The sequence below is a fragment of the Sinocyclocheilus rhinocerous genome, unplaced genomic scaffold (assembly GCF_001515625.1).
Source record: "Sinocyclocheilus rhinocerous isolate Xijiao unplaced genomic scaffold, SAMN03320098_v1.1 scaffold203, whole genome shotgun sequence".
Taxonomy (NCBI): Eukaryota; Metazoa; Chordata; class Actinopteri; order Cypriniformes; family Cyprinidae; genus Sinocyclocheilus; species Sinocyclocheilus rhinocerous.
The window spans coordinates 926,062-938,218 of NW_015644353.1; the positions used below are offsets into that span (position 1 = coordinate 926,062).

General features: G+C 34.7%; 2 protein-coding genes across 3 annotated transcripts in view; both read left to right on the top strand.

The window, feature by feature from the left end:
• nxph4 (neurexophilin 4) overlaps nt 1–1,011 on the top strand; it is a 60,235-nt gene extending 59,224 nt beyond the window's left edge. Inside the window, exon 2 of the mRNA XM_016575861.1 lies at nt 186–1,011. Coding sequence (XP_016431347.1) covers nt 186–983 — 798 coding nt within the window. The 3' untranslated portion in view covers nt 984–1,011. The remainder of the gene's footprint in view (nt 1–185) is intronic.
• A 3,564-nt stretch (nt 1,012–4,575) lies between these two features.
• Nucleotides 4,576–12,157, top strand: part of shmt2 (serine hydroxymethyltransferase 2 (mitochondrial)) — a 37,484-nt gene continuing 29,902 nt past the window's right edge. Inside the window, exon 1 of one of the 2 annotated variants that reach the window (XM_016575873.1) lies at nt 4,576–4,691. In XM_016575873.1, the coding sequence (XP_016431359.1) occupies nt 4,659–4,691 (33 nt within the window). In that variant the 5' untranslated portion in view covers nt 4,576–4,658. Of the gene's footprint in view, nt 4,692–7,392; nt 7,509–12,157 lie in introns of those variants that run through there. The other variant, XM_016575872.1, reaches the window with a different exon arrangement.

Consider the following 12,157-nt stretch of genomic DNA (forward strand, 5'->3'; position numbering starts at 1 on the left):
TGTGTGTGTGTGTCTGTGTGTGTGTGTGTGTGTCTGTGTCTCTGTCTCTGTCTCTGTCTGTGTGTCTGTGTGTCTGTGTCTGTGTCTGTGTCTGTGTCTCTGTGTCTGTGTCTCTGTCTCTGTCTCTGTCTGTGTGTCTGTGTGTCTGTGTCTGTGTCTGTGTGTGCGTGTGTGTGTGTCTGCAGGTGCACGGCTTGGAGAAACAGGTGGGCAGATCTCTGGATTACCTGGAGCAGGGACCATCCGGCACAGTCTTCAAGAGCCTCCCATACGGCGTTCCCGCTCCGTCAGGCGGCGTCAAACCTCCACAGCAGACCTCCAGGATATACTCCACGCCGGACCACACGCCCTCGAAGCCCAAACCACCCACCTTCAGCTTCCAGAACCCCTACGAATGGATGCGAAACCAGTCGCAGCTCCTGGACCAAACGGGCTACCGTCCCAAACGCAAGCCCTCCCTCAAAACCTCCATGAAGACTAAAAAGATCTTCGGCTGGGGCGACTTCTACTTCAACGTCAAGACGCTCAAGTTCACCCTTCTGGTGACGGGGAAGATCGTGGACCACATCAACGGGACGTTTACAGTCTACTTCCGGCACAACTCCTCCAGTCTCGGGAACATTTCGGTGAGCATCGTTCCTCCGTCCAAAATCGTTGAGTTCGAGGTTCTCCAGAACCCTCTTCACTCTGAGATCCAGTTCCACCAGCCGCACCAATCCACCATCGACCCCAAAGACGTCAAAACCTTCAACTGTCGCGTCGAGTATGAGAAGACGGATCGCTCCAAGAAGCCCAAACCCTGCCTTTACGATCCATCCCAGACCTGCTTCACTGAAAACACCCAGTCGCACTCATCCTGGCTCTGCGCCAAACCCTTCAAAGTCATCTGCATCTTCATCTCCTTCTTCAGCATCGACTACAAGCTAGTGCAGAAGGTCTGTCCGGACTACAACTTTCAGAGCGAGCATCCGTATTTCGGATGAGGCATTTATCATCCGTGTTTTATTTGTATATGTGACCCTCACTCTTAAAAATAAAGGTGCTTCACGGTGATGCTTTAGAAGAAGCTTTAACATCAAAACATTCTTTGTGAAGGTTCTTCAGATTATAAAAAGCTAAGAAAGAGATGGTTCTTTGACTGAATGGTTCTTTGTGGAAGCAAAAATGGGTTTTCTGTGGCATCGCTGTGAAGAAGCTTTTAAGAGTGCTGCAGCACAAAAGCAGTGTTAAGTCGCTGGGGTATATTTGTAGCAATAGCCAACAATACATTGTATGGGTCAAAATTATACTTTTTTTTAATGCCAAAAATCATTAGGATATTAAGTAAAGATCATGTTCCATGAAGATATTTTGTAAATGTCCTACCGTAAATATATCAAAACTTAATTTATGATTAGTAATATGCATTGCTAAGAACTTAATTTGGACAACTTTAAAGGTGATTTTCTCAATATTTCGATTTTTTTTTGCACCCTCAGATTCCAGATATTCAAATAGTTGTATCTCAGCCAAATATTGTCCGATCCTAACAAACCATACATCAATGGAAAGATTATTTATTCAGCTTTCAGCTGATGTATACATCTCAATTTCACAAAATTGACCCTTTTGACTGGTTTTGTGCTCCAGAGTCACATATAGAAAGAATCACACCGAATCCCTTCAGCTCTTAATATTGGTTTCTTTATGCTTTCATCCGTCGACTGTTAGACCAACAGGGAACGCGTGGTTTTTCTACTGATCCTGCTTACGTCTTTCAGAATGGAGACGAAAACCAGCTCAGATCTGGTCTCTAATGGTCTGATCAGGGTTTCACAAACCCGAAAACCGGTAGTTCAAGCCAACATACATCGGTCTTCACTAGCTTTGGATGATGATGAAAATATAGAGTCTCTATAACAGGTGGATGAAAAATATGGATTTTTGATGTCAGTCACGAAGGAAGGTGATGAAGACAAACTTTTATTTTCTTTAGAACGACGTGCAACGATGAATCGTTCAGGAACATGAATTAGTTTCGACTTCAAGATGCACACAAGATATGATTATGATTAAGACAACCTGGGTAAATTTGAGAAATGAAGCAAAACCTTTAAGATTTTTTTTAGTGCTGTCAAACGATTAATCGCGATTAATCGCATCCAAAATAAACGTTTTTGTTTACATAATATATGTGTGTGTACTGTGTATATTTATTACAAACACATGCATGTATATATTTAGGAAAAATATGTTGTTTATATATTAAATATATTTATATATAATATAAAATATAAGAATGTGAATATATAAATGTGTAAATATTTTTAAAAATATATACTGTATGTGTGTGTGTTTGTATATACATAATAAATACACACAGTACACATATATAATGTAAACAAAAACGTTTATTTTGGATGCAATTAATCGCGATTAATCGTTTGAAAGCACTAGATTTTTCCCTTAAACTCGTAAAAATAAAGGTTCCAAAAGGTTCTTTTGCAGCAATGCCTTAGAAAAACATTTTTGTTTCCTCAAAGAAGATTTCAGTGAACGTTTCCTAAAAGAAACATTTTTTTTTTTGACCGTGAAGAACGTTTTAATGATCTAAAGATGTTTTTCCACTATAAAGAACATGGATGTTAAAGGTTCTTCACGGAATCATCGATTCCAATTAAGAACCTTAATTTTTATAACAGTAAAAAAAAAAAACATTTTTGGTTCCTCAAAGAACCTTCCAGTGATCAGATCTTAAAAAGAACCGATTTTTCTTAGATTGAAGAACATTTAAAAAACGGAAAGTTTCCATGGATTTAAAGGTTCTTCGTGAAACCCTCAATGCAATCAACCTTTATTTTTATGAGTAAAGAACCACTTTTGGTTCTTTTAGGAGATCAGTATATTAACATTTTAATGATCTAACTATAAAGAACTATATAAGTTTCCCTGGATGTTCTCGGAACCATTGATTCGAATAAAGAACCTTTATTTTGAAAAGATTCGAATCATTTGAAGATTCATCAGCAGAAGCTCCAAAGCTTTCAGGATAAACAGAGGTTTAATGTTCAGAACACTTGAGCACAAACCGCAGAATAATGAACAGATCCAAAGGAATGTATTTAACAGAATCTTATCCACCCTACCTTTATATATTATGAAATTAAAGACATAGCTTATCTATTCACTAGCTCTGAATAAAGCTTGAAGAGACTCGAGAATGATTCTCTTGTTTTTAAAGTCAAGCACCGAACGAACAGTTCTGTGAATAAAGTATTGCTTGATGATGTGTATAGCATACATGCGGAACATTGTGTGTAAATAATGTATCACAAATAAATAATTAAATCTAACCGGCCTGACCTGCTGTTATTATCAAATGATTGATGATGCTTGACTGTATTTATTTTATTTAAGATTATTTTACCATGGTGAATTATTGTGCATATAGTGTAAAAAGTGCATTTTCTCTACACAATCAGTTTGTTTTTAGGGTCAGATGCTGAAAGAGAAAACATGCCTCGTTTAATATTAATTGCTGGCTGTTAGTTATTTGATTGATGGTAAGTATGTGTTTGTGTTCATGGAGTGGGATTTTTGGGGTATTTTTCCTGTTAAATTATTTTGACATAAAAACAAAATTCCAGTAAAAACAAAAGTGACAATATATTTATATACAGTATATCATTAATGTTACACTTGTGATAGCTGATATCAGAATATGAACACATATGTAAATAAATGCAGTTACACTGGAAGAAAGGTGTACAATTTAAACTTCTAGTGATTTCACCGATAATTACATTGAAATGCCAAGTAACTCTAAATCAAATGTGAACTATTGTGAGTATTTTTTGTGAAACATACTCCAATAATCTGTTTTATTTACAATTTAGAAATAAAAAACTATAGTGTATTTAATTAATGCCACTATAAATGATGATGCAATTAATTAATTGCAAGCATTCGTTTCCGCAATTTACTGTAAATTTCTGTCTGAGAGTTCAGCAAATAATCAGCAAATATTAAATAATTACTGGTCTATGCATGCAACCTTTATGAAACCACGTTAATTGAGAGATTGCATGGAAAACTAAAATTAAAACATTATAAAAAATAAAATAACTAAAAACTGAAATGAAATAATATATATAAAAACTTAAACTTAATTTTTGTTTTCAAGCTCCCAAGGCAAAATTTCTCATTTTTTATTTAGTTTGATGTAGAAAATATAAAAATAGTTAGCCTAAAAAAATACAAGGCACATAAACGGGACAAAAGCACAACATTACTAAAACTAAGATTTAAAAATATAAACAAATTTAAAATATTTATTTAAAAAAAACTATAATAGTATCTTAGTGATACTGAAATAAATTGTATTAAACACCAGAAAAAAGGAAATAAATAATAAAATCTAATGCAATTGACTCATAAAATGCATAAAATGACAGATAAATTGAGATGTAAGGAACACTTCATTTCCCAGGTTTTATGCAAGTCCTGACGTCAGTTTGTAGTCCAGCGTCCCGACTGCGCAGCTGACGCGTCTATGACAGGACTACATTTCCCATGAGCACTCGCGCTTATCGTCAATCCGCTGCTGTCATTTAGGCGACGGACGAAAAACGTGCGAACGCAAAAACCTGCTGGAACCGGAGAAGTTGGGTGGCTTTACCATGTTAACACTGACGTTGAGACAACTATTTAGGGTGAGTTTATACGTGCATGACCGCATTATAGCGCACAGCAACGCGAAAGCGTTAAGAGAGCTCTTGATCACATCAAAACAGCGATAATATTAAAAATATATACTGTATGTGTGTGTGTTTGTATATACATAATAAATACACACAGTACACATATATAATGTAAACAAAAACGTTTATTTTGGATGCAATTAATCGCGATTAATCGTTTGAAAGCACTAGATTTTTCCCTTAAACTCGTAAAAATAAAGGTTCCAAAAGGTTCTTTTGCAGCAATGCCTTAGAAAAACATTTTTGTTTCCTCAAAGAAGATTTCAGTGAACGTTTCCTAAAAGAAACATTTTTTTTTTTGACCGTGAAGAACGTTTTAATGATATAAGACGTTTTTCTACTATGAAGAACATGGATGTTAAAGGTTCTTCACGGAATCATCGATTCCAATTAAGAACCTTAATTTTTTTTACAGTAAAAAACAAAACATTTTTGGTTCCTCAAAGAACCTTCCAGTGATCAGATCTTAAAAAGAACCGATTTTTCTTAGATTGAAGAACATTTAAAAAACGGAAAGTTTCCATGGATTTAAAGGTTCTTCGTGAAACCCTCAATGCAATCAACCTTTATTTTTATGAGTAAAGAACCACTTTTGGTTCTTTTAGGAGATCAGTATATTAACATTTTAATGATCTAACTATAAAGAACTATATAAGTTTCCCTGGATGTTCTCGGAACCATTGATTCGAATAAAGAACCTTTATTTTGAAAAGATTCGAATCATGTGAAGATTCATCAGCAGAAGCTCCAAAGCTTTCAGGATAAACAGAGGTTTAATGTTCAGAACACTTGAGCACAAACCGCAGAATAATGAACAGATCCAAAGGAATGTATTTAACAGAATCTTATCCACCCTACCTTTATATATTATGAAATTAAAGACATAGCTTATCTATTCACTAGCTCTGAATAAAGCTTGAAGAGACTCGAGAATGATTCTCTTGTTTTTAAAGTCAAGCACCGAACGAACAGTTCTGTGAATAAAGTATTGCTTGATGATGTGTATAGCATACATGCGGAACATTGTGTGTAAATAATGTATCACAAATAAATAATTAAATCTAACCGGCCGAAGATTCATCAGCAGAAGCTCCAAAGCTTTCAGGATAAACAGAGGTTTAATGTTCAGAACACTTGAGCACAAACCGCAGAATAATGAACAGATCCAAAGGAATGTATTTAACAGAATCTTATCCACCCTACCTTTATATATTATGAAATTAAAGACATAGCTTATCTATTCACTAGCTCTGAATAAAGCTTGAAGAGACTCGAGAATGATTCTCTTGTTTTTAAAGTCAAGCACCGAACGAACAGTTCTGTGAATAAAGTATTGCTTGATGATGTGTATAGCATACATGCGGAACATTGTGTGTAAATAATGTATCACAAATAAATAATTAAATCTAACCGGCCTGACCTGCTGTTATTATCAAATGATTGATGATGCTTGACTGTATTTATTTTATTTAAGATTATTTTACCATGGTGAATTATTGTGCATATAGTGTAAAAAGTGCATTTTCTCTACACAATCAGTTTGTTTTTAGGGTCAGATGCTGAAAGAGAAAACATGCCTCGTTTAATATTAATTGCTGGCTGTTAGTTATTTGATTGATGGTAAGTATGTGTTTGTGTTCATGGAGTGGGATTTTTGGGGTATTTTTCCTGTTAAATTATTTTGACATAAAAACAAAATTCCAGTAAAAACAAAAGTGACAATATATTTATATACAGTATATCATTAATGTTACTCTTGTGATAGCTGATATCAGAATATGAACACGTATGTAAATAAATGCAGTTACACTGGAAGAAAGGTGTACAATTTAAACTTCTAGTGATTTCACCGATAATTACATTGAAATGCCAAGTAACTCTAAATCAAATGTGAACTATTGTGAGTATTTTTTGTGAAACATACTCCAATAATCTGTTTTATTTACAATTTAGAAATAAAAAACTATAGTGTATTTAATTAATGCCACTATAAATGATGATGCAATTAATTAATTGCAAGCATTCGTTTCCGCAATTTACTGTAAATTTCTGTCTGAGAGTTCAGCAAATAATCAGCAAATATTAAATAATTACTGGTCTATGCATGCAACCTTTATGAAACCACGTTAATTGAGAGATTGCATGGAAAACTAAAATTAAAACATTATAAAAAATAAAATAACTAAAAACTGAAATGAAATAATATATATAAAAACTTAAACTTAATTTTTGTTTTCAAGCTCCCAAGGCAAAATTTCTCATTTTTTATTTAGTTTGATGTAGAAAATATAAAAATAGTTAGCCTAAAAAAATACAAGGCACATAAACGGGACAAAAGCACAACATTACTAAAACTAAGATTTAAAAATATAAACAAATTTAAAATATTTATTTAAAAAAAACTATAATAGTATCTTAGTGATACTGAAATAAATTGTATTAAACACCAGAAAAAAGGAAATAAATAATAAAATCTAATGCAATTGACTCATAAAATGCATAAAATGACAGATAAATTGAGATGCAAGGAACACTTCATTTCCCAGGTTTTATGTAAGTCCTGACGTCAGTTTGTAGTCCAGCGTCCCGACTGCGCAGCTGACGCGTCTATGACAGGACTACATTTCCCATGAGCACTCGCGCTTATCGTCAATCCGCTGCTGTCATTTAGGCGACGGACGAAAAACGTGCGAACGCAAAAACCTGCTGGAACCGGAGAAGTTGGGTGGCTTTACCATGTTAACACTGACGTTGAGACAACTATTTAGGGTGAGTTTATACGTGCATGACCGCATTATAGCGCACAGCAACGCGAAAGCGTTAAGAGAGCTCTTGATCACATCAAAACAGCGATAATATTCATCAGTGTGCATGCATGATAGAATATGCATCAGAAGCGTTTTGTGTCGATACAGATGTTACATGCTGACCCGTGCATGAGAGTGTTATTGAGTCGCTGGAGGCTCGGATTGACGTGGCATGAGAGTCTGCGTGATTATAGTCATGTTTTCTTGGAGTTTAAAAGGGCTGCTATTTAAAAGCGTGATTTGAGTTTGTTAGTTTTGTAGTCCAGCAGAAGTTTAACAAGCTACAACTTTTCAGTTGCATGACAGTTTTGAATTTATTGTGGATTTGTGAGCTGTCACTAACGCAAGCTCAAGCTTGCATACATTTACGCTAAGCGACGTAAATAGCAGATCTGGGTTAACTAGTCTGGTTGTACTGGTTAGTTAGATGATGCAACCGCTCACGGTTCCTCTCACACTCACTCACTCACATGCATCTAAACACATTTGCAATGCAATGCTTTATTTACTAAATTTCTTGCTTTAACCTGTGCTTTTACATCTGATATCTATAGAAGCCTGTTTCTACCATTGGATTAAAAATTTGGTTGAAGAGATAATTGTGACTGTTTCTTTTTTCAGTTCAATTTCAGTTCTTGAGCTATAAGAATTTTGAGATATAAACAGAATTTTGAAAAAAAAAAAGTTTGTTTGATTATGAGATGGAACAAAAAGGGGAAAAAAACAGAATTGCAAGATGAAAACTCTTAATTCTGAGAAAAAAGTAAGAGTTGTTATATTTTGCAATTCTGAGAAAGTTTTCAGAGTCTGTGTTGTGAGATAAACAATCTTTTGCATCTGAATGCGTTTTATCTTTTCTGCTGAGTTTGTAAGTTACAAAGTGCAGCACAATATTTCCTAACTGAGTCTTACAGCCAGCTAATAATCCAAAAAGTTTTTGCTTTTGCAAGCCGTTAACCAGACTAACATTTACCTCAGAGTTGCTGTTTTAACACATGATGGCATGCTTTTATTAAACTAGGCAAGGCAAGTTTATTTATATAGCACATTTCATACACAATGAAGCGGTGCGCGATATGACGATTTTTGATTGTGGACAATAAAAATGTCTCCACGATCTGCTTTTGAAGAAATATCGTAGTATCGTGCTACAGCGCACATTCAAACATCTGCAGTTCTGGCGCCTCCGTCTCAAGATACTGTACACTGCTCTTATTTGCAATCACAAAAGTACATTATTTGCATGTGCTTTAAGGTGAGTTTCGCCTGTATGTTAGCTCTTAAAGTGACAGTACTAAACATGCTGCCGACTGTCATTAAAGGGATAGTTCACCCAATTTATTTAATTCAAATGTAATTTCTGTCATTAATTGTTAATAGGGAAAAAAACTGGGGACCAGCAACTGTTTGGTTATTCACATTCTTCAACATTACACAATGGTAATTCAAAGTGCTTTACAGAAAAGAAAGTAAAATAATCACAACAATAAAAACAAGGAATTTAAAAACTTAAAACGAGTTAAAAATTGATTTAAAATGAATTAAGACAGTTAAGAATAGAAAATGATTATGCATAAAAAAAGTGTTGTTGCACCAAAGAATAATTTTCTTTATCGGTTTTTGTCTTGTTTTCCAGTAAAAAAAAAAAAAAAATTCTTGGTTTAAGCATAACATTAACAAGATGCTTTTGCTAGAAATTTAAAAAAAAAAAGCCATTTTAAAACAATATTTTTAAACCTGAGTTAGAAAAACACTTTTTCTTCTTAAGTATAAATCATTTTAAGGATGTTTAAACCTTTTTTTTGTCGGCACTGGCATGTTCCTAAGAAATGCATGAACTAATAAAAATACAAATCTTTAATGCAGGTAAAAAAAAATTATTAATTATTATTATATATATATTTTTTTATATATGCAACAAAACTCTGCTGTGAATCTGATAGTATTGTTTTTTTAACATTATATCATCATATCTCTTTTAACAGCATATAAACTTATAAATAAGCATATAAACAAACTTGTGATGTTAAAGGCTGTGATGCTTAAAAATTAGCTATTTAACAAAACAAAAACAAATGTAGTATATTCTCTGAAATCTGTATTATCTTTACGCAGTTTTGCTTCTTGAGTAAATGTAACCTGTTTTAAGGATGTTTAAACATTGTTTTGTTGTTACTGCCAAACAGGACAGAAATAGTGGTGTTTTTTACTGAACGCTGCACTCACGGTTTGATCTGCATGAGCAGGTTTATGAAGGGTCACACTTTCATTTATTGGGTTTTGACCAGCCGTCATCTTATCAGTCGTGTAACCAACCGCTCAATAATTAACCTGCTGTTGTTTTACGTAATATGCCAAAGCCAATCAGACGCGGGCTTTGAGTCCACTCCTCTCATTCCTGCAGGTTCATCTGAATCTGAAGAATTCAGTAGATCACAGAAAGCCAAATAAAGGCTTTAAAGCACGTGTGTGTGATGCACATCATCAGAACCGGTTAGGTTTGTTTCTGCTGCTCTCAGATCAGCGGCTCGTCTTCATTGTGTAGTTGTGCATGCTTTCCATGCGCTGGTGTGTTACCGTGGTAACAGACCCGTGTACTCTGGTTGAAAAAGTGATGTGAGACTAGTTAAGCAGTCGTCTGATGCAGTGGGTTTAGGTTTGACAAGTGTGTTTAGATGGTCTTAGCTATCCAGTAAGCTTAGGGCTGTAAAAAAAAGAAAGCACTGTTTGTTTTATTTGTATGTTGTGTATTTGTAATGTGTATCTTTTGTTCTTATTTTTCAATAACAATGATAAATTAATGACAATGTCTTCTGCTTAATATGAGCAGTTTACGTGATGATTAATAATGTTCCTGTAGTTCAAAAAGTACAGCAGTTGACTTTAAGACAAAATTGTTACATTATTGTAAACATTAAAATGAAAGGATATTGATTGAGTGATGCAACTGAATTGTTTTTGCCATGAATGTAGAAAATAGAATTGATGCTGACATGGCGTTAAATCATGAAAACTCTCAGTGAATTCATAAACCTATAAAAATGAATGCAATTTAAGTTGCTTTGGAGAAAAGTATATCTGCCAAATGCATACTTTTTTTAAAAACTATTTATTCCAACAAAACTGCTGTGAATGTGACGCTTATTTTAGTATCAGTTGTTTGCATTAGTTTTATTTGTTTTACTTGTAGTTTTTGTATTTGGGGGGGGGGTATTTTTAGTTTTTTTGTGTATTATTTTTATAGTATTATTATTATTGTTGTTATTTTAGTTCATCAAGTTAAAATGCATCAATAAAAATGCATTGGCAACTAATGATTTACATTTTTATTTCAGTTAAAACTTTTTTTATTTCAAGTTACAAAATATGTTTTATTTATTATGGTTTTAGTTTTAGTTAAAAATAATAACTCTGGAATACGAATCCTAAAACTTAACGTAATCTAACCCTTATTTGGAGATGGATGTGACTGAGATTCTTTGAGTCAAGAATCACTCTGAATGATTCACTGAGCTGATTCAGACTGATTCAATCTGAAGAGTCATTAGTGAATCAGACTGCGCTGCTCACGCTGTGTGCTTTTTGCTTGCGATGAAAACACGATAGAAAGACGTGTTTTATGTTTAATGTTTTTGTGTCCAGTCTTAATCTTCGGTCACGGTCAGATCACACAGAAACCTCACTGAAACACAGTTTTAGATTCAGGAAACAGTCACAGTATTTCAGAAGCGTTCTGAAGATCCATGAGAATCATTTAGTTCCAGCAGGTGAACCTCTTCTTGATTCTCAGTCGGACGTAACATCATCACTGTGTAATAAAAGCGACACACACAGAGGATTGAGCGACTGAAGCTCATTTTCATATTCAGATTGTCGCCTGTATATTCAGGCATGCTTAATAATTGATCAGGATATATTTTCAATGCTTTCATCTCTATTTTTAGCCACTAGAGTCCCGGTTTGAAGCTTTCCGGGGTTCGCTGGCAGATCTGGACTCTCAAATCCAGCGCCGGCGCATCGGTGCCTTAATCTAGATACATATTAAATTGCTTTCTCATAGTTTAATTGACTTCTTTCATGAATTGCATTGACTGCTTTAAAATATGAGACACCAATGTTTCAGGACACAGAATAGGACACATGCTTATTCCATAACTTGTTTTATTTCCTATTTGGGTTTTTGTATATGCTTTTCTTTTTTTTTCTTCCACGGCATTGTTAGATGCCAGTGTTTCCTGTCATAAAACCCTCTTAGCTGTTATAAATTCACTGTAAACCACGGCTTCACGCTCCGTTTTATAATCTGTAATTTATTACATAGGTTAGCGTTACAGTAACCAGAGTAACCTTCCCAGCACTGGCCATCATGCACCGGCTCCGTTTCTCTGGATTAGTGCGATAATGTCGCGGGCCGCTCGGGGAAATTGGCTTTCCACACTCCTGATTGTTTGTGTCACTCCCTTTGGCCCGACTGGAGGAATCACTGAGCTCTCGCTGTGTTTGAGTGTGTGTTTGAGTGTGTGTTTGAGTGTGTGTCTGTGTGAGTGTCTGTGTGAGTGAGTGAGTGAGTGAGAGTGAGTGAGAGTGAGTGAGAGTGAGTGAGTGAGTGAG